The following is a 23705-nucleotide window of genomic DNA, read 5'->3' as shown; positions in this document are numbered from 1 at the left end:
AATAAAAAGGGAATATCATGAAGACTACCTTTATACTGAAGGCAACTTCGTAAGTTTTATTCTGAAGGAACTTCCTGTCCGGAAGTGCGACGTTTGACCCCGCCATCTCGAGAATTGGCCTTAAGCCAACCAGCGTATCGTTTAAACTGTCGAATGACTAACTTTTGAGGTGTTCGGAGTGACTGCCGACTAAATAAAGAGGAAGTCGTGATGGGGAGAATCGTTCTTTTGGGATTGAGCTGGCTGGACAGAAACGAACACACGGACGATGTTCGACTGTGGACGCTCGTCTCATCCCGGCCCCACGATCGTGAATTCTAATTGTCTGTCAACTTTTGCCATTAAGTATTGTTAAACTTTAATTCATCGAATCCCGAATTCCCTTGAGCCCGAGACGTTCTGGCAGACACATCTTTTCAGGACCCGCCCTCCTGTTCCCCCTCAGATTCACACATTTAGCCGTGTCACTGTTAGCGCGGTTAGCACCGTGAGCTGCGAGCCGCCGGCTCAACGGTCAACCGTGGTCGGAATTGAAACGCTCCCGTTCTCGACACCTTCAGACAGCTCAGGAGAGTTTAAATCTATCAAACCATTCTCATTCGGGGCACACTGGGCATATTTCCTTTTAGTGTAACATGCTGTCTCTTTCCCTCATCGTTCCCCCCAGAGTCTTGTGTCTGTGTGTGTGTGTGTGTGCGCGTGTGCGTGTGTGTGCGTGTGTGTGTGCTTGCGTTGGAGTTTTGGTGTTAACCTTGTGAACTAAGGGTCCCACCTTGACAGGTCTGTGTGAGTCCTTTGGAGAGGGTGGCACAGCGGCAGGGCAAGGGCTATTTATAGAGGAGGTACTCCAGAGAGAGAGAAAGGGATTGTCTAATGAGGACAGGCTGTTAGGGGGTGGGCCACTTTTTCTGTGTGTGCGTGTGTGTGTCTGTGTGTGTGTGTCTGTGTGTGCGTGTGTCTGTCTGTGTGTGTGTGTGTGTACACAGATGGTCCTTCATGTGTGTGGTGTGCATTAATTGAACAACTTCAAACACATCTTTAGTTGCCCCCTCCACCACCACCACCTTCAAAGACCCCTAAATCTATGTTAGCTGATCTGGGTCAAAGATGATAGATGAACACACACACACACACACACATACACACACACACACACACACACACACACACATGCCAACGATCTCATGTCTTTTGCTATCTCATAACCCCCAATTTTTACTCTCCCTCTTTCGTCTTCCCATTCGCCGCACTCATTCTTTCATCCCTCCTTCATTTATTCATGCAGGGAGATGTGTGTATGTGTGTGTGTGTGTGTGTGTGTGATCCCTTTTGATGAGTTCCTGCAGAGGGCAACACAAACACACACAGGCATGTCATTAGTTGCACTGTAATAAAGGAATTCATATAAGAGCACACATAGTTTTATACTTCACATGCTTCTGTAATTACTTTATATCATTTAAGTTGACGCTTTAGTTTATTAATTGCTCAGCACCAACGGGTGATTTCCTTTTCAAGGATCTGACAACCGATTGATTGAGGAGAACACGTTTTTTTTCTTCCTATACCTATTTGGCAACATTTGAATGACGGACACAATTAAGGACAGATGGACGACTCCGATAGTCACTTCTACAATCTGTCTGCTTCCTCGTCCTCAGCTCCTCTCAATGTGACCGGTGTTCCTCTGTTATGAAATGTGATGGAATATCTTCATAATTAACTTTAGCCATTAGGGAAGATACACAAGATGAGATTCTGCTCCAGCGATTCTGCCCAGCCCAAATAAATTTAGCAGATTTGGTCGAAAGCTATGATCATAGATGTTCTCACAGCCTCCTCACTGCGCGGTGACGTGGAGGTTTTTTGGCTGAGCTGGCACCTTTTGGCACGTAATAAATTCCACACCGGGGACTTCAGCTTTGTCGTGTGGGCCAGAAGACAAACATAAAAAAATGGTTTCACCTCTTTGCTCGTCTTCCTCTTGCTTCAGCGCCCCGCAAACGCTCGCCATGCAAGTGGCTGCTTGTTGTGCAAAAGGTAGTTTATGTGTTCTCTCTATTAGCCCGAGAGTGGAGTTCACTGCGTTCATCATCTGGACCCAGACAAGGCGCAGCGTAACGTTCCCTCACAAGGTTATTACATTACATTTCATTTAGCTGGCGCTTTTATCCGCGGCGACTTTCAATCACACACCATTGACCGGCTACAGGGTTAAGTGTCTTGCTCAAGGACACATTGACAAGGGCGGGGCCGTGAGCGGGGATCTCTATCCACACTATCCACCATCACTTTTCTCAAGAAGTGTGGCCTTTATGCTCTCAGCGTACACTAAGCTGACATTATCTTTACACTGCCGGAATCTGATTTTGGAACGATTGCGTTCCTTTTTATCATTATTTTCTTTTTTCATACGTACATATAAGATTGATACTTTTCAACGTCAGTGAGGGTCAAATTTCAAAGATGACCCTGGCAAAGGCCTGGGGGGAGGGGGGCATGCAAAGGTTTATGGTAGATTCTGAAGTAAGATCAAGTACAACATAACATACTTAGTCACTGACACTGAATTTACATCATAAATTAACGTATTATTCATCTTAAAACACACAAGTCTCTGATTGGACTGAAAACCAGTTTGTCAGACTTCCTGTTATCCCCAAAACAAACAGCCATCTAATTATCTGGCGATCTAACTCGAAAAATGCAGCTTCCAGATCTCTGCCAGGTGTGTTTGCAACGACCACATGAATGAACACAACCTACAGTCGTCAAACCCCCGTGTCTAGACATCAATGGGCTGCGAAACACACCTCACTCAAGACGAGAGAACGAGCGCAGTTAAATGAAGGCAATCGGCTCGTAGGCCTCAAAAAAGACGTTTCATATACACTCTTGCCAACACTAAAATTAAACTCACCAAGCTGCCTGCCCACTGAGCAGCGGCTGAGTTTCAGAGAGACGCTCAGCATTGTGTGTACCGCTAGGTCCGTTAGCTGTTAGCCGTTAGCTGTTAGCCGTTAGCTGTTAGCCGTTAGCTGTTGTCAAACACACTGTCCAAATAAAAAGAAGCAGCAATACCTGCTCAAGTTGTTCCAAAAATCCATTGCTCGTTAAAAAAAAATACACTCTCCCTGCAACACGCTGAAGTACATGGAATATAATGATACAGAATGACGTCTTTGGACTTTCCCAATATTTTGGAATAATGGGCCGTTGGAACAATATAATTGCATCGATTCTTTTGTTTAAAGTAACCCATGTCGTTGTTTTCAGTTGTTGCTAAATGTGGATGCACTGTTGACTCTGCCAGTCCATGTTATTCCCAAACTTCTCCTCTATTACGCTCCATCAGCTGATGTACACTACCGTTCAAAAGTTTGGGATCACCCAGACAATTTCGTGTCTTCCATGAAAAATCACACTTTTATTTATCAAATGAATATAAAATATAGTCAAGACATTGACAAGGTTAGAAATAATGATTAATATTTGAAATATTAATTTTGTTCTACAAACTTCAAGCTCAAAGGAAGGCCAGTTGTATAGCTTATATCACCAGCATAACTGTTTTCAGCTGTGCTAACATAATTGCACGGGTTTTCTAATCAGACATTAGTCTTCTAAGGCGATAAGCAAACACAATGTACCATTAGAACACTGGAGTGATAGTTGATGGAAATGGGCCTCTATACACCTCTGGAGATATTTCATTAGAAACCAGACGTTTCCACCGAGAATAGTCATTTACCACATTAACAATGTAGAGAGTGTATTTCTGATTAATTTAATGTTATCTTTATTGAAAAAACAGTGCTTTTCTTTGAAAAATAAAGTCATTTCTAAGTGATCCCAAACTTTTGAACGGTAGTGTATGTTGTCATGGTTTTTCGTGTGAGCATGTTAGCTAGCTTGGAATTTTCCCTCAGGTACGCCTGAGTGTGAATAATTTAGCTTTTGATCCACTTCTCATCTCGGCACAGCATTTTAAAACTACAACCGTCTCTGTTACTGAATGTGGTGTAGTGGGCTAAATGTATTGGAGTTCATTGTTAAACAAAGCGTGTAGCCCGATGGTCCAACAGGAGGACAAGTACAGAGAATTTGGTCAAGTATATATATAGTGCTTGTATTTCAGTGTGCGCATCAAGATGAGCATAAGTTCTTAGTGATGACTTGGATTGACTTTTAGATTGCTAATATTAGGCTAACATGAGATGTTGTGTAACAATAAAGTGGTTTTTTTGTACTCATCAGAATGAGCATCTCTGTGTCGTCTTATAATACCAGAGACAAGCAGGTCACCATGAAGGAGTTGTTGTGGACTGACTCAGTGTGTGTGATGAGGCTTTCTCAACGATAGCCGCCGACACAACAGTCGATTCCAGCTGCTTGTTCATCTCGTTGCATAGCCTGAGTCATCGCTCGTGCTTTCAAAGAAATGGCCCAGACTTAAGATAATATTCAGGTCTCACCCAATGTAGGCGGGCGACAGCGTTCCACTTGAAACTGCTCTTTCAAATTACACGTTTTTAATTTGATTCCGCACAATTCCAAGAACCAAATGTGTCTGCTTGAAATGAAACGTAATGAAACGCAGCTTATCTTCGAGGTGATGATGTGTATGTGTACGTGAGCTGAGCACCATTTAGTCACTGAAGGTTTACGAGACATCCTTTGTGATAACAATGAACTGAATGGGTATTTAACTCAATCGCAAGCCCGAGATGCTTTAAAACCTTTTGGATTTGCCTCAAGGAGCTCAAGCTTTGTTTTATATTAAAAAATTAAAATGTCTCATGTAAGACTTAAAATGTACTTATGGGCGATAACCTTGACAAAATGTATTAATTACAAAGATAGAGAAAAACACCCAAGACAACAAAGCACTATTCACACAGGTCAGTGCAGAGTGTGTCTCTTTGTTAGCGATGCTAGCAGCACGTCCGGACACTTCATCAAGACTGAAAGATTTCAACTCTTTGACCGATTGCCTGGTAGCCTACATACATTCATGGTGCCCAGAGGATGAATCCTAATTAACTTCTGTGGTCCTCTTGTGCAACCGTCAGTTGAAAATGAGTAAAATACGTCCAAACAGTTGCCAAACGTATGACACTGCACCTGTGTATATGTGTAATGCTAATTAGCTCATGCTAACAGGCTAACATGCTCAACTAAGATGGCCAAAATGATTCATGCTAAATATGAGAGCGTCAGAATCACAAGATAATGTTTTGTAAAGGCCTATATATATATATATATATATATATATATATATATATATATATTATAATACACTTTTTATAAATATTAAAAACAGAATATAATGGTCCATACAATAAAATGTTTTTAAAAATGCAACAATTTCTAAGTGTATTGTTAGAAATATATAAATATATATATATATATATATATAAAACCAACTGGCTCAGTTGTACTACTGCTGAATGCATATACAGATCACACTTGTGGGCGCTGTATTCAATGTCAATCATTTTTTAAACTAAATTGCTTTGAGGAAGAAGAAGAAGACCACTTTAACAACATTCATAATGTACCGATCTTAACCCCAATGTGTGCTTGAACCTCTTAAATTGGTCTGAAATCCAGTAGTGATCCCCTTGAATTGTGCGCTCATCAAATAGTGAGTTGTCTTGGTTTGACTCCTCCTCCCATCCCCTCACCACCGAGAATAGTTTCCCGGAGTATCGTCCCTTCCCCGAGCCCCGTGTCTCTGCTGCTCCACACTACCTGCCCTACTTTCACACTGCTCACACAATTTACGAGTTTCACACGACTTCCCTCTCTTTTTCCCTCTCGCGCACACACACACACACACAGGCCAGGAGCCAGAATAACCCGACATATACAGTACATGTACACACATTGAGTTTGTGCAAGCTCCAAAAGAATCCTGCACCCTTTTTTGTGAATTGCACGAGAGCTCGTATTGCACCGTTCTGTGGTCAAGACATTAAACTGCAGTGCATTGTAGAGGAAGAGAATTAGCCACTGACTCAGCCCTGTTTCTTTTTTTATAAATAAACATGAAGTCACGAGTATTCTTTTATGTTTTATGTTCTCTGACAACTTGGCGCACACAAACCATTTTCATCATATCAATCAGTCTGAAACGAGTTTTAACATTTAGATCCCGCAGTTCTCAATCGATGGGAAGCGGCAGACCCTTCGCCTTGGCAGCTCGTGTTGTTCTGGGATGTCTCAGGCTTTTGTGTGTTGTGTTCAACGATCAATAGGTGCTTACACATTTCTTTGGGAGCGTCATGGGGCCGACCTATACAGCCCTCAGATGCCATTCGATACTCCACGGTACCCTGAGATGAGTTTTGGTGAAGGTGTGCTGGGATGTTCTGGCGTGTCTGCACGCTCAAGTCGACATCCAGATGGCTAGATGGTACTTAAGTCGTAAAATAACTTGTTAAAAGCATTTTTTCCTCACCAGCCATATTTAAAATTAGGAGTAACATTCTCTTACAGTTTTTCTCGATTGATTACACACAAAAACTGGAACTTATAACACAATGACCACAACCTGTAACTCATGTGCCAACTCCCTAAACCAATTCTGCTAAACTATAAGCACAAGTATCTGCTTTAGACACAGATTTCAATTGTTAGCCACACTTTCTTCAAAACACTAAACACCATCCTCTCTACTTTGCACACTTCATCAATGCCAAAACCTCCTTGTGTTCAGACAGAACACACTGCTGTTCAATTGGCAAAACTTCCATTTCCATGGCTGTTGTGCAATTTGGAATCAAACAATATAAGGGCCACAGGTGACCTCCTGATTTGAAGAAGAATGGATGAAAACATGGAAGTTAGAGGAGACTAGAGAGGCAGAGGAGTATTTTTGTTGTCCTTTTTTATTTACACTTTTCTTTCTTTTTTTGTTGACTGTCGTGGTCTATTTTCTATTGTTTGTTCTGTGAAAAAATTTGAAAAAAGAAAGAAACATTTTTGTTGTATTGTTTTATATTTTGAGTTAAAACATTATACATTTACAATATTTTACAACAGGAGAAAGCGTACAGTACCACTGGACATGAAAAGGCATAATGCTCCTGATGAGGCCTTCATGCTGGTGTTTTCCCATTTCATCGTAGTGTTTTCCATTGAGCACATCAGTGTTCAATCGATGCTCAGAATGTCTACTCATATAATGGGCTGTGTTTGTCATTTGAAAACAAAATACCCTTTTGAGGTGACATTACACTGTTTTGAAAGCAAAGTTGCATTTTGCAGGAGATATAAAGGGTTTTGTATTTTGTGTGAGTGGTTTGGGGATTTGTGTTTAGAGTTTTGAGAAAACGAGGCATGCTTTCAAAAAATGTGTTTAAGCAATCGAGAAAAACTGTAATTACTCATAAAGTGGACGGATTTTCAGTCGATTGCAACGGATTTTTGCAATACTGGCCAAATGTTGCGTACGTCTCACTGGTGATTTCATACTACAGTGCCGTGTCGTTGCTTTTGCTGTAGAAAAATATGAAATGAAAAGTGAGTATCACATTAAAATGGAATGATGGACGTCAGTGGAGAGGCCGGGGCCTTAAAGTGAGAGGAAGAGAGAAGGGGCAAGAAGAGAGAGTGCAAAATAGAGACAACGGGACAGAGAATGAAAGTGTGTGTGTGGAGAGAGAGGGAGAGAGAGCGAGAGAGAGAGAGAAAGGGAGAGAGAGAGAGAGAGAGACAGGCCTAGTTTTGAGTTTATGATCTAGGCCATTATCTGTGTTAGCACTGGTGGGGCTCCAACAGGCTCTGGATCCTGAATAACAATACCTTTTATGAGCTTGTCTTTGTACCATTGTACACACACACACACACACACACACACACGCATACATACACACGAACACACACTGTATGCGATCATGCGTGTTAACGCCATTGTGCCATACATGATGTCCGCATGCGCCCCCTGTGCCTCTGCCTTTTGTTTCTTGCCACTGAGTTCTGGCCTGTGTGTGTTTGTGTGCGTTTTATCCATCGTGGCTTTGCGTGTGTGTGTGTGTGTGTGTGTGTGTGTGTGTGTGACTCCTCACGTGCGGCTGTGCGCTCTTGCTGTATCACCCCCGTCGTCGGTCAACCCCCCTCTTCTCTCACGGCGCCCTGGGGGGCTTCATTATGTAAGAAAGACATTACTGCAGAACAGAGGCAGGCAGCGCCGGATAACTGAGGCAGCCCACGCTGCAGCACACACACACACACACACACACAGGATAATGGCGAGGATCAAGGGCCTATGATGTTTGTGGGGAAAGCTTGATAAAACATACAGGAAACATAAATAAATCATGTTCTGGATTATAATAATCGTTCTTCTATCTCCTTATTGAACCCCATTCATATATCCACACACACATTCAAACTCCGCCTCCTGTACTTCATCCATCTCACACACCTTTTCCCTCTCACTCCACCTCCCCCTGCATCCTTTTCCTCACTCCCTCCCCCCTCCCCTCTCCAGCGGTCCCCTTCCCCCTGGCCCACCGGCTCACCGCGAAGGAGGTGTTCGATGCCGAGGGCCGGCCGCGGGTCGACCTGCTCAAAGCTCACCTCACCAAGGAGGGCCGGCTGGAGGAGGCCGTGGCCCTGCGCATCATCGATGAGGGCGCCGCCATCCTGCGCCAGGAGCGCACCATGTTGGACATTGAGGCGCCAGTCACGGGTACGTCGCCGCGATGGACGGGGGGAGGAATGCGGCGGGAATCACGCGGTCATGGGGTCACACAACGGTTCATATAATATATATCAGGAAAGCCAAACCGGATGTCAGTTAAAGGGATAGTTGACATTTTGAGAAGCACACAGAGATGAGACGACTAGCTCGTTAATTAATACGTAATAACTAAATTAACTAAATGTCAAAACGTCACTTAGGGTTATTTTCTTTACTATTTATATAGTCGGGAGTTATAATGTCCTGAAGTTTTAGCTGTGGGTCAGTGGTTAGCAGGTTTGTCTTTCAATCAGGGGGTTGGCGGTTCAATCCCCGCCCTAGTCGAAGTGTCCTTGAGCAAGACACGTGAACCTGAGTTGCTCCCTGTAGCTGTGACTACGGAGTATGAATGTATCATGGTTGTAAGTCGCTTTGGATAAAAGCGTCAGCTAAATTAAATGTAATGGAAAAAGTCCCCATAAACCCCGTAAAGCTGTGAATTTGCGTCCGCTTTATGTACGGAGTTCTAAAACAAGATGTAAATTATTGAGCTTTAATTGCGCTGGTATGCAAATTATGTTCACTTTAGTCAGCCGGGCTAATCTTCATGCTAAGCTAAGCATAACATAGGAGCAGATAACGACAATCAAACAGAGAGAGAGAGAGAGAGAGAGAGGATTGGAGCTGCAGAGCAACAGATCGAAAAGATGAATTCATTAGTTTGCCGTCTACATTTGCCACGCTCCTTTTTAAATGAACTGTTGTTCGGTCGCACTTCACTGAGTTGAACCGATTGGCACTCAGCCTTCACAATCTGAACGTATTCCCCTGGAAGGGAAGTGGGATGAACCCCGGAGGATGACGAAGGGCGGGGGAGAGGAGGGGGAGACAATCAGAACACAAGCTGCTGAGATAACACAGAAGGCGTGCGTGTGTGCGTGCATGGCGTGCGTGTGTGTCCGTGCTTGCCTGTGTGCGTGCATGGCGTGCGTGTGTGGCGAGCGAGTGTGTGTCCGTGCGCGCCTGCCATGCGTGGCGTGTGTGTTGTGCGTCTGTTAGTTCGTATAAACATGAAAGCGTTAATCCAAATGCGAGTGGTGAGATATTTCTCGGCTACATTACATGTCAACTGAGACATTTTTATCCAGAGCGACAATAAGTGAATAATTAATTCAACCGTTTGGACAAACTCAGAACAACAAGAATCAAGAAAGTAACGTTTCTTCAAGGAAGCCAAAAAGTAATTGCGCCTGTTTTTATTCAAGGTCCCCGGGGACGAGGACAGAGACCGATCATTAGCTACTTTGGGCTCATGATGATAACGTATTGATCAGTTTCCAAAGTTTCTCCACTTTTTACAGTTTCTGACCCAGAAACATCCGCCTGAGTGGATTTGTGTCTGGGAGCTCTGATTGGAAACTTAGAAGAGAAATAGTGTGCAGCTTCTCGTGGTTTAGGGGAAGCAGATGTAACGTTGAGCACAGTTTAGCACGATGGAGTCTCTCTGGAGGAGCACTGACATCGACGGACCGGTGAGCGGACGGGCAGGGGGATGAGTGACGTTTGAAAGGACGGGCTTTGAGGGCCTCGGGGAGAATACCGAAGGCAGGTTCTGAGGAGGAAGACAGGTACGCGGCTCAATTTCACTCATGCCATTTTGCATCCCCAATTCCCTGCACACATTAAAGTGAATGCGAAAGGAGTAAACACGGAGACAGGCTGGAACACGGCGAGCAGACGGAGGGACGGGCAGACGCAAGATGGCCACCCTGCACAGACGAAGGGGAACTCGAACCCAAAGTGAAAAGGCCAGGCAGATGGCGCGGGAGGCGGGTGGGAAGATGAACGCTGGCAGATCACACAGACAGTTCTGACGTCTTTCATCGCACGGTGTTCGGCATGTGAAGCCCGATACGAGTTGGATCCAAAAGTCCTGACTGTGAATCGAAACAAAAACTGTGGGGAAGTTATTGTAAACACGGCGATTTGATAGAATGTCAGAGTCTGTGAGGCGATGAGGAGAAAACTCAATGTCTGATAAATGAGACAGGTTGCTGTTATCTTAAAACATATAGATACAGAGGTCGACAGGTATAATAGCATTAAGGGTAACATTAGTAATGTTTCATCATCAATTAAAATGCCTCTGTGATATAAAATATTATAAAATGATAATAAAAATGTACCAAAGCCCAAGGTGACATGTTTAAATAGCCAACTAACCCCGAAGCTCAAAGACTTTCAGTATAAAATCATATTAGACAAATAAAAGAAGCTGGAAGCTTTTATTGTTATAATATATAATCAGCTAATCAACTGGGTTTCAGCTAAAAATAACTTTCTCTACTATTATTGTTAGACATTTTAGAAAATGTTTATGTATATGTAAGATTATATAAAATCATATATATATATATATACATATATATTTTAGAAAATGTCTATGTATATGTATGATTATATAAAATCATATATATATATATATGTATATATATATATATATGATTTTATGAAATGTCTAACAATGATATATTTAGCTGAATCCCAGTTGATTAGCTGATTGGTTCATTTACTTTTATAACTAAAAAAGAGCTTACAACTAAATCAATGTCCATTGTGGTGTATATTTATATATAGTGCATTCGTTAACTGGTCGGATTCAAACACGTGCGATGATTCTTTCAGGAGGATATTGTTATCACGTACATCGTGTTTCTTTGTCCTCTGTCACGAGGCAGGTGAGTGGTGTTCCAGCTCAGCAGACAGAACCGACTCACACTCAAACCGGGCCGTCTGGAGCCACTGAAGCAAAAACAATGGCGCCACGCGGCTTTTACTAATTCATGAAAGCCCTGATCGCGGCGGGCCTTTGGTGACCCTGACGCCGTTGTGTGCGCTGCTCTCCGCAGTGTGCGGAGACATCCACGGCCAGTTCTTCGACCTGATGAAGCTGTTTGAAGTGGGCGGTTCTCCTGCCAACACTCGCTACCTCTTCCTGGGGGACTACGTGGACAGGGGCTACTTCAGCATCGAGGTGAGGCCCCGACACTGGAGCGCTTATCTGAACATCACACACTACTGTGTGTGTGTGTGTGTGTGTGTCCACACTGTCAGCGGGCTGTATGTGTGTGTACACCAGAGCTTACAACTAAATCAATGTCCATTGTGGTGTGTGTCGCCCTGAAGCCTCTCGCGTGGTTTCTCGTGGCGAGGTCCATTTCACTTCGGAGGTGTGCCGTCACCACGCTGTGCTGCATTTAATGAATTATAGACGTATGAAAAAAAGTTTACTTGAGATTAGCATTGACGGCGTGGACACAGGCCAACATGATTTAAAATTCATGGCTGATTCAAGGTCAGTAATCACTTATAAGGGTGTAATATGCTGATATACGGGGATAAACTGAGGGCCGTCTGGACATTTCTGTCAAATAGACGTGAGTGCAATGAAATATTTTGGGGGATTTCTGGTGTAAACGCTCCACAGGAGTGTGACTGGAATCCTTAATAACACGAGCGCATGGTGGATGTCCTCCATAACACGAGGGCTCAATGGCTCAACAGCGCTTCTCAATTCACTTCTTTTCTTCTCTCTGTGAACTCAGTCAGCCTCGACCGGGGTTTCGCTTTCTGCTCAACGGATTTTGGGGCAGTTGATGGAGGGGATTCCCGGTGATTCTTTGTGTCTCGCTTTGAATTTCCCAATTTGAATTGAACTGAGATGAGAACTCATCCTCGTGCGGTTACTAGCGATGATGTGCTGCAGAGGAAAGTTGTTTTCACCGTTTCTTATGACATTGTGGGAAAAACACTTATTTGCTTTCTTTAAATTATTGTTGGAAATACTATGACTGTAATGTCGAACTTGTCCTTCATACCAGGCAATATGAAAAAATTTAACGTATTTCCAGAATAGTATCGGGGAAAGTCGAGAGCAATAATTGTAACAGTATTCAACCTTTTACTCATATTTGTGAGTCTCAATTGTACCAAATAGTTTTCACGGCAAATCAACGATATTTTCGTCAAGCAATTTATTTCGTTTTTTTGACATGTTGATTTCATCGCAAGGATGTGATCATGTATTAAACATAATGACATTATTGAACCAGATGTACCAGCTGGAGCCTTCCTTGTTTAGCAAGATACATTTAATTACACATAAACAGGAATATAACCAATTTGATTGATGGAAGTTTTAAAAATACAACACAACCCTAACGTCACAGGTTACATTTTAGGCGACTAAATAAGCTTCATTTATGGATAGAAATCCATCCCATAGTGCTCTGTGAATGAAAAGCTGTGCATCTCTAACCAGGTGCTGTGCTTCTGTCTTCCACGGTGAACCTCTAGTGTGTGTTGTACCTGTGGTCGCTGAAAACCCTCTACCCAAAGACGCTCTTTCTTCTACGGGGAAACCACGAATGTAGACACCTGACCGAATATTTCACCTTCAAACAAGAATGTGAGTAACTCCTGATGCATGTCCTCCCAATATAATATAATGTGCTCCTTCTCTCTCTGACCTCATGCTCTGCTGTTGTTCTCATCCCATCTGACTCCTTCAAATGAGACCAGTCATTTCTGTTGAAAAGTTATTATAAAGTAAGCTGCAGCTCACAATAATATTCAGTATCGATTCATCTGCAGATTCTTTTTTTTTTCTGAATGAATTTGAATGAATATTAGATTAGATTAGATTAGATATTCCTTTATTAGTCCCACAGTGGAGGCATTTCAGGATCACAGCAGCGGGTGCACATTAGAGCATTCATAAAAAATAAAAATAAAACACAATACTAATACTAAATACTAAATATACAGAGGAAACAAAATAGTGCTGAGTGTGCCAAGATCTCCAGCGATCTACTGCAGTTTGTTGTGCAGCCTACATAACTATATTATTAGAAAACTAGAATGGGCACTCGGTAGAACACATACCTTCGCATATCACAAGATTGGGCATTGAATTATGAACATTTTGGCATTAGTTGCATGCCAATTGGTTACAAATTGACCACGCTATGGTAAAAAGAAGATTTTGACCTTTTCATGACCTTGACCTTGACCTTTGACCCAATCGATCCCAAAATCTAATCAAATGGTCCCTGGATAATAACCAATCATCCCACCAAATTTCATGCGATTCGGTTTAATACTTTTTGAGTTATGCGAGTAACACACATACAAATAAATAAATAAATACACGGCGATCAAAACATAACCTTCCGCATTTTCAATGCGAAGGTAACCAGCAAATATTCACAGACATTTATGCATTTTTTTCTTCCAAAAATAAAATAGTTTATAAGAGAATCCTACATGAACATGAAATAACGCTCATCGATTGAGGCCGAAGCTACGTGTCCGAGGCACGAGGAGTCATCGTCTTCACCAGCTGAAGATCCACGTGGAAGACGTGGAAATAAAAGAGACGCGATTGGTCTTGTTTGTGCAGCAGGAGCTCGTAATTCAAAGCATTAAAAGAACCACAAGACACGATACAAGATGCGACAGTTAATTCATGCTAACGTAACCCTGTTAGCGGCTTAGCTTACGTAAGACAAGAGAGGTTGCTTCCCTGTTTGTGGTTATAAATAGTTTCACTTCCCCCGTTATAAGACAACAAGCTTTTACAACGAGGACTTACAGCTTTGAGAATGTAACGATGTCTTACATAATGAGCTAGATTTTTTTCACATTCTGTCGCTCTTGCCAAAAAAACAACATCGAACGCCTCTTCAACACGTAGAGGGAACCAAAGCTGGCCTGCCGTGCTGTACAGCTGCTAAACAGCTGGACAGTGTTCGGGGGAGGAGTTATAATACACAACTAATCAGTACATTATGACTGTTTCAGCTATAAAGTTGTGTTTTGTTCTTCTTCTGTCCATCCACCCCTCCTCTACTCCTCCTCACCCTCCGTATTTCTTACTCCTCTCCATCTTTTCCTCCCTGACTCTCCTCGCCGTCCTGTCCGAGAGTCGGTGATTAGCAGCAAATTAATTTGCCCCTTAATGATTGGCTCGGGGACTTGCTCTTCTGTGTCTGATTGGCTAAGGGACGAGGAAGATAATTTCCCCCGGTGCTCGTGGCGAATAGTGGTCGCCCCCAATTACCATCTGCTGTCTGTGTGTGTGTGTGTGTGTGTGTGTGTGTGTGTGTGTGCGAGAGCATGTACCGTGACTGCATGCGTGTGCAAGAGCGTCGTCATAAATGTTTAAGTGTGTGTGTGTGTGTGGAAGGAGCCGAAAAACTGGTGGACGAGCAATAATGAGCTCTTGCTTTACACGAGGCAGATGGAGCGGTTGACAAACACACTCGCTGTCTCTAACTCTCTCACACACACACACACACACACACACAGAAATGCGTGCTACTGTACGGTGGCTTTGATTTGCGTACGCGTCGTCCTCATGTCCTCACACTCTTCCTATCCTTCCCGTCTTTTTTCCTCCTTCCTTCGCCTCCTTCTGTGCTTCTTCTCACACTTCCTCGCCTCTCCTCCTTCTCCTATCTCCTCCCCATCAATCTATCCCCAGCACCCATGATGAAATTATCTCTCTCCTCTTCTCTCCTCCTTGCTTGCATCCATAATCCACCCGGCTCTCTCTCTCTCTCTCTCTCTCTCTTTGCTTTCCTCTGATCTCCTTTGAGCTATTTTAATCCTGTGATATTGTTTTGTGTCAGATGTATTGTCATGCCCGTGTGTGAAATGCACTTTAAAGATGCTGCGTGTTGGATTTCCTAATTGATATCGCTGCCAAATCAAAAAGAAAGCAAAACAAAATCAGCCTTGTGATGAGGCCTCTGCTGCTGCTGCTGCTTCACGCTCATATATTCGAGTCAGATCTTGTTCACTGGAACAGAACCGGAGTCTGTGCTTCCATATGTTGTCTGTAATAATACGCAGTGCGTGAATCCACCGACGTACATGTCTTCTGTGGGCAGTATAGCATTTCTAAATCCTCACAGAGGAGAGAATATGTGTCACATGTGTGCGCCGGAGAAGAGACGTCGGTTTAAATTAATAACACGCGACGAGAAGATGCTCCGTGCCGCCGCCTTATGCACCCGAGTGAACGGAGTAGTGAGGAACGTACACGTCCGTCTGAGGCCTTCAAGCCTTTGAATGAGTTCTTTTAGATGTGAAAGCTCCATGTTCGTTATATTTTGCTCTCTGTGTGTGTGTGTGTGTGATGTCACACTGGCTGTACGTTACACGAGGATGGTGGCTGTCAAAAAAACCCAACTTGCTTTGTCTCAAGCCTTGCGGTATCTCTCCAACCCTCTAACCGCCTCCAGGTAAGATCAAGTACTCGGAGCAGGTGTACGACGCCTGCATGGAGGCGTTTGATTGCCTGCCCCTGGCAGCCCTGATGAACCAGCAGTTCCTGTGTGTGCACGGAGGGCTTTCACCAGAGATCCACACGCTGGACGACATCAAGAAGGTACGAAAAGAGGCTCACGCGCACTATTTAACAATACTGCCTCTTACTCACAGGCAAAAACGTGGGCACTCCATGTCTGGTTGATATTTTCTGAATTTAGGTTACTGCATACACGACCGTTCAAAAGTTTGGGGTCATCCAGACAATTTCGTGTCTTCCATGGAAACTCACTTTTATTTATCAAATGAATTGAAAATTGAATCGAAAATATAGTCAAGACATTGACAAGGTTAGAAATAATGATTAATATTTGAAGTATTAATTTTGTTCTACAAACTTCAAGCTCAAAGGAAGGCCAGTTGTATAGCTTATATCACCAGCATAACTGTTTTCAGCTGTGCTAACATAGTTGCACAAGGGTTTTCTAATCAGATATTCGTCTTCTAAGGCGATTAGCAAACACAATGTACCATTAGAACACTGGAGTGATCGTTGATGGAAATGGGCCTCTATACACCTCTGGAGATATTTAATTAGAAACCAGACACTTCCACCTAGAATCGTCATTTACCACATTAACAATGTATCGTGTGTATTTTTGATTAATGTTATCTTTATTGAAAAAACAGTGCTTTTCTTTGAAAAATAAAGACATTTCTAAGTGACCCCAAACTTTTGAACGGTAGTGTACATATTATACATACATACATACATACTTCAGTGGCACTTAAATGGCACTTACTTATGGTATTTTTGTAGTTTGGCTTTCTTAAAGAAATGTTACTTTCATGATTCTTGTTGTTCTGAGTTTTTACTCGTGATTGATGCACTTGTTGTGTGTCGCTTTGGATAAAAGCGTCAGCTAAAGTAAAGGTAAAGTAATATTATGCATCATATCATCTCTCATAAAACAGTTCTGTACATTTACAGGATAGTCATTTTAAAATAGCGTTAAAAGCTAAACACTTTTCGTAATCTGTGGAATCTAGAAGCGTCCGTCGCACTTAGCTCACTGCTAATTATGCTACGAAGAAACAGCAAACTAGTCTCCTTTAAAAAATAGATAAAATACATTTCAATTATATACATTATATGTATTTTTGGTGGGAATCTACGCCGTCATTTGACAGGACATGTGGGGAAAGAGAGTGGAGGAATGACATGTAATAAATGCTCTGGCTAGCTGCTGAGATAGCCACGGCTAACAAGCTAAATGTACTGATTACATTCACCTAGCCTTAGTTTTCATTTGTGGAACTGATATCTTAGTAATTCTAAGTTTGTAATTTCGTACAAGAAAATGTAGCCAAGGCTCAACGGAGAGAAGACACACGGCTAAACCGCTAAAGGCTAAACCGCTAAGGCCTAAACCGCTAAAGGCTAAACCGCTAAGGGCTAAACCGCTAAAGATAACTAGCTTAGAAGATCTCAGTTGCTACCATGGCAACATTATGAGGTTAACCAGCCTTTAACTCGCATGTAGATTCATTAGATTGTTAATTATATTAATTAATATAAATAGGAGTGGAAAGACAGACAGACACCTAGCAAACACACGTGTTTTCTTTGTATGGTCTATGGACTGTAAATAATCAAAATAAAACATATCCTCTATTTTAAACTTATTTTTAAAATGGGCACAAAAAGCTGAAAGAACAGATTTTTGTTGATACATTTTTCCCATTTTATTCCTTGAAGAAGCCGTTTTTTAGTTATATTTGGTTTCTGCTGCAGTTAGTTTATACGGCATAAAAAGAAGAGACATCACTCCCTTCAGTTTGCCTGGCATTCTGACACCTTGAAATCACTTTTTTACAACTTTAATATCTGTGCATTTACTGCTTTATACATACAATCCACACGTATCACTCGTTTAATGACCAGGAAAAATGATAATGTCAGTGTAACATGGTATCCACTTATGCACGTGCACACACACACCAACTCTTATTTATGCCTGAATTCCCACATGTGCTGCCAATGCAGAGGGCCCTTAAGACACCAGTAAATACAGGCTGTATGTATAACAGTAATTAGGAAAACAAAGGCACACACATGAACACGGAGACACGAGGACACACACTTCCTCATCTAATGGCAGCGTTTCCATGGTGAATCTGCTGGTGTGACATCTTCTCCCTCCCGTGTGGTGAGGGTTTCCATGGAGATGCTCTGCTCTATGTACGTGTTTGTATGTGTATCCTATATGTGCATGTGTGTGTGTGCAGGTGTTTGTGTGCATGTGTGAATGTGTGTATTTGTGTCTGTGATGTTAGGTTTCTCATATGCTTCTTTGTGAGGGTTTGTGTTGTCTATGTTTTTCTACGTCCTGGTTTCTGTTGGCTTATATGATTTGGTGTGTGTGTGTATGTGTGTGTGTGTGTGTGAATGTCTATATGTGTCTGTGATGTAAGGTTTCTCATATGCTTCTTTGTGAGGGTTTGCGTTCCTGGTTTCTGTCAGCTTACATGATTCGGTGTGTATGTGTGTGTGTGTGTGTGTGTGTGCACACGCACGTGTCCTAGTTGGACCGGTTCAAGGAGCCCCCAGCATTCGGGCCCATGTGTGACCTGCTGTGGGCCGACCCCATGGAAGACTTTGGCAACGAGAAGACCCAGGAGTACTTTGGCAACAACACAGTCAGAGGCTGCTCCTATTTCTACAGGTACAGCACAGAATGACTCCTCACAAGCAACGACTGAAAATAAACATGACATAAGAGTGCTGATAGTTCATTTTTTACTTGAATGGGAATGAATATACTCTGTTATTGTTGATCCCCGGGCGTGTGAAGCTCAGAGATATGAACCTGACCTCCAAACAAGCCAGAATGAATGAGAGATCAAAAGTAACACACAAGGAACTATATCCTTTGAAATTAGCAGCTGAAACGTGGAGCCAGAAATAAGATTGAACGTGTTGCTGCTCGCTCATTCGATGTGTTTTAATCATCTGGGCGCCGGGTGTCGGCGACATGTGACTTTCATCTCCAAATCTGGGATCTTAATAAGTTTGGAGGACTTCGGTCTCTTGGTTTGGGGATGTTGGTGATGAGAGAAGAGGAAGAGCGAGATGCTTCCTGCACGCTGACGTCCAAGAGCCGAGAACAATCACTGGGATTTGAACAAGAGACGAGAAATCTCGCCCAGTTTACACACACACAAACACACACACACACACACACACACACACACACACACACACACACACACACACACACACACACACACACACACACAGAGACACATCCAATGTACGAACAAACACATAAACACAGTGCTTACACACACACGTACACACACACACATCAAATGTACGAGCAAACACAGCGCTTACACACACACACACACACACGTACACACGAACACGCACACGTACAGTTCCGTTTCGGCATGAAACGATATCCCACAATCCCCGGGGAGACTGCACGGTTCTGTTGCTATGACGACTGGCTACTCCTGCCAGATACGGAGTGATTATAAGATACGGTGAGAGAAAGAGGGAGAGCAACATGGGGAGGGCGGTGCTGGTGGTGGTGGCGGTGCTGGTGGTGGTGGTAGAAGACGAAAAAGATGGAAATGAAGAAGTGAAAACACGGAGGCATTTATCGACCGGGAGCTGAAGTCGATGCGGTCGACTCCTCCTGCCCCACGCGTAGAGGGCGTGTTGCTCTGGGCCTTATGACTGATGTTCTATGTTTAGCAGACACAGCAGCAATTGACCAACGAGTGCACTGAGGCCACGAGTCCCGCTCAGGCTGACGCCCCCTGCTGGTCTCAGTGAGACACGACAAGAGGCCCGCTCATTCAATTCAATGTTCAATTCAGTTTATTTTGAACAGCTCATCATCACAAATTACACATTTGCCTCAGAGGGCTTTACAATCTGTACACATACGACATCCCTGACCTTTGACCTCACATTGGATCAGGAAAAAAAACAAAGAAATAGAAAAAACCCTTTCACGGGGGGAAGAAAAGTAAAGAAACATTCAGGAGAGAAACAGGGGAGCCCTGCCCAACTTTAAATACGATTAAGACTACATCAACTAAACACATGTACAAATGATTGAGGCAAACAATATAAACAATATATTATATATAAAACATAGCAAGCATAATACATATTACATTTGAACAAATAACTAAACTAAAAGTAAACAGAGTTAACCTATTTGGTTTGGAACAAGGTTATTAATCACATTTTTACTGTAGTTTACGGCGTTGTCGATATACATGTGTGCTTTGTGTTTTTACTGGATCTTATTGCAGGTTTCTTCACCGGGATGTTATTTTCTTCTTCCCTTGCTCTGACTCTTTCTCTCTGGCTCTCTGTTGCCGTCCACAGCTACTCAGCCGTGTGCGAGTTCCTCCAGACCAACAACCTGCTGTCAATCATCAGAGCGCACGAAGCGCAGGATGCCGGGTAAGCTGACTGACGGTCGCGGCTCAGTCATTCCTCTCGGCTTAAAAAATAGAGCTCCATTTAATTTAACGGTTTACCTCGACACTTCATGGTTTTTTTCTCGAGCTGTTATTTTTTTCTTTTGTGCACATTCCGGGGGGGGGAAAGAGGTTCCACGGTGTTCCCTCTGTGTCACGCTTAAACAGTGTTATTATCATTCTTAGAGATTGTCTGACGGAGAGCACATGCAGCCTGAGCCTAAGTCACTTCTTGAAAACAGAAAGAGAGGTCGGCACCGCATGACTAAATAAAGCTGTTGGGGCAAAAATGCACATTTCCATTCCCACAAATCCATCTCAGGCGTCTGCTATCTTAGTGTAAATCCTCTAAAATATAATAGTGCTGCCTGATTGCTGCATTATGAGTGGTGTATCCATGAACAGTTTTGTATCTGATGTGCAGCTGGGCAGCACACGTTGGTTCTCTCGCGTAAGGGCCGGACAAAAAAACGCATTAAAATTCCAAATACTCCCTCAGATTCAGAAGGTTATACTTCTAAATAGTGCCGAAGGGAGAGATGGAAATTAATTCAACCAGGAACACCTCAAACAACAATAAAATAGCTGTATACATTTCTGGAAAACTGTTCTCTGTGGGAAGTGTGATTGCCTCGGACATTTTAGAGCTGCAGTGTGATTGATGTATTATTACACGACGAATAAAAAGGGTGAAAAGTTTGTTGATTTATTGCATCTGTGACCTCTATGCACGATGTAAACATTAGTGCATAGAGGTCACAGATGTAAAGGCTCTGCGGTTTAACAGGCGGCCAATCAGGGGGCTTGTTTGATACGAGGCCATTACTTTGCCGTGATGCGATTGGCTCCACACAGGACACTGGACCCCCTTCATAACAGACACTATTAAAACCGCTCTGATAAGAAAGCAGCAAACTAATTCTGCTGCACCCACGGATTATATTTGTTTAGAATAAATAACCCACATTCATTGATTACTGATGGGTCCGTTAATTCGTCTATCCTTAAGGGACGCAGCTGGCGGAGGCTGTGTTTGTGCTTCGTTGGTGGGAACAAATTAAAAGTGCGTGCTTAGGTTCATCGTCATGCATCGTCAGGCTCCACTCAAACAGTCAGAGCCCATTTTGCCAGCTTCCTCGTCCATTTGTTTGCTTTAGTTGTGTATTGTTGTTGTTGTTGTTGTGTATTTTATTCAGTCAATCGTTGCAATACGATACAATATTATTCTATATAATATACAAAACAGAAAGGTAGAAGCAAAAAATAAAAATAATCAAATAAATCAGAAAATTAATATAAAATGAAGAAAAATGATAAAGAAAATAACAAATCATATATATATATATATATATATATATATATATATACGTATATATACCCATATACATCTTCCATATACATATGTTTCAATCACACTTCTAACCCTCAAAATTGTTTTATAAATAATTCTTTTGAAAAAAAATTAAATAATCAAATAAATCAGAAAATGTATATAAAATGAAGAAAAATAATAAAGAAAATAACAAATTATATATATATATATATCCAACTACATCTTCCATATACATACGTTTCAATCACACTTCTCACCCTCAAAAATTGTTTTATAAATAATCCTTTTGAAAAACAAAAATGAGTTGAGCGTTCTTACATCCATTTTAACGTTGTTCCATTGGACTCCTACAATAGAAATACATCTTCTTTCAATCCCTTGTTTCGCCGTTTGTACAGTAAACTTACAAACATCTCTCAAAACATATTTGAAGAATATGAAGACCTCTGAAGCAAATCCTCAGTTTTCCTCCACAATGTGTTTGTTGTTGTTGTTGTTTTTAAGTAACGTGGGCGTTGCTTGTCTCTCTCTCCTCAGGTATCGTATGTACAGGAAGAGTCAGACTACAGGCTTTCCCTCCCTCATCACCATCTTCTCTGCTCCAAACTACCTGGACGTCTACAACAACAAAGGTCCGACAGCTTTTTTTTATCACGACTCTTTGTTCAACATGATATTTAGGAAACACGGTCATTTAATTCAATTCAGTTTATTTTGTACAGCCCATTATCACAAATTACACATTTGCCTCAGAGGGCTTTACAAGCTGTACACATTATCCCTGACCTTTGACCTCACATCAGATCAGGAAAAACTCCCAAGAAATAGAAAAAACCCTTTCACAGGAAATAAAAAAAGGGAAGAACCCTTCAGGAGAACAACAGAGGAGGATCCCTCTCCAGGATGGACAGATGAAATAAATGTCATGTGACCAGAATGAAGCGTTACAGGGTTACAACACATTACATGAGGATGACAGAGTGTATGAATAGTTTGTAGGCATGGACCACGACCCAGGCCTCCGTGATCCATCAGGCAGATGGAGGTGGAGAGGAGGAGTGGGCGGAGCATCACTACGACTGCAGAGGAAAACGCTCTAATGTGAGTGTGTGTGTGTGTGTGTGTGTGTGTGTGTGTGTGTGTGTGTGTGTGTCCAGCGGCGGTGCTGAAGTACGAGAACAACGTGATGAACATCCGTCAGTTCAACTGCTCCCCTCACCCGTACTGGCTGCCCAACTTCATGGACGTCTTCACCTGGTCACTGCCCTTCGTGGGAGAAAAGGGTATCGCACGCACACGCCGATCTTTCGTATTCAGACTCGTCCACACGCCGCAGCGTATTTGAAACCAAAACATCATGCGGCCATGTTGTCTTCGGCGATGATGCAACGATGAAACGCTCGAGTCTTAACCCTCCTGTTACCTTCAAATATATAACATCTTTTACCCTTTTTGACCACAGCCATTAAAACCTCCAGAAAATGATTAGAATTAATATTATTTCCCAAGTTTAAGTGTCGGGTACTTTATGTTTGTTTGTTGATTACCTAAATAGTACTTTAAATAAATAAAATGTTTGATATTTGTTATATGTTTTACACAGTGAAAAACAGCCTGGGGTCGAATTGATCGATGCGTACAAGTTGTGTATAGGACATTGGAAACATATCATCATGTGAATTTGATGTTTTCCCAGTTGTCCCCAATAAATTAGGAAGTCATGAAATATGAAGCAAAAAACATGATGTCAATCATTTTTTTAGAGACGTTAAACATTGAATGGGGTCAAATTGACCCCAAAGGTAAAAAGAGGGTTAAACTCGTTGAGATGCTGATCACAAGACCAAA

General features: G+C 42.4%; 1 protein-coding gene across 2 annotated transcripts in view; it reads left to right on the top strand.

Annotated features, from left to right (window-relative positions):
* The window catches only part of ppp3cb (protein phosphatase 3, catalytic subunit, beta isozyme), a 40422-nt gene that overhangs the window by 10912 nt on the left and 5805 nt on the right, over nt 1–23705 (top strand). For both annotated transcript variants that reach the window (XM_056439694.1, XM_056439693.1), the window contains exons 2-9: nt 8498–8698; nt 11599–11723; nt 13046–13157; nt 15997–16142; nt 18608–18747; nt 20430–20507; nt 22395–22489; nt 23015–23140. In XM_056439694.1, the coding sequence (XP_056295669.1) occupies nt 8498–8698; nt 11599–11723; nt 13046–13157; nt 15997–16142; nt 18608–18747; nt 20430–20507; nt 22395–22489; nt 23015–23140 (1023 nt within the window). The remainder of the gene's footprint in view (nt 1–8497; nt 8699–11598; nt 11724–13045; nt 13158–15996; nt 16143–18607; nt 18748–20429; nt 20508–22394; nt 22490–23014; nt 23141–23705) is intronic.

The sequence above is a fragment of the Pseudoliparis swirei genome, chromosome 19, assembly GCF_029220125.1.
Source record: "Pseudoliparis swirei isolate HS2019 ecotype Mariana Trench chromosome 19, NWPU_hadal_v1, whole genome shotgun sequence".
Lineage (NCBI taxonomy): Eukaryota > Metazoa > Chordata > Actinopteri > Perciformes > Liparidae > Pseudoliparis > Pseudoliparis swirei.
The sequence above is the reverse complement of the archived record's forward strand: the minus strand, read 5'-3'. Positions and strand labels throughout refer to the sequence as shown.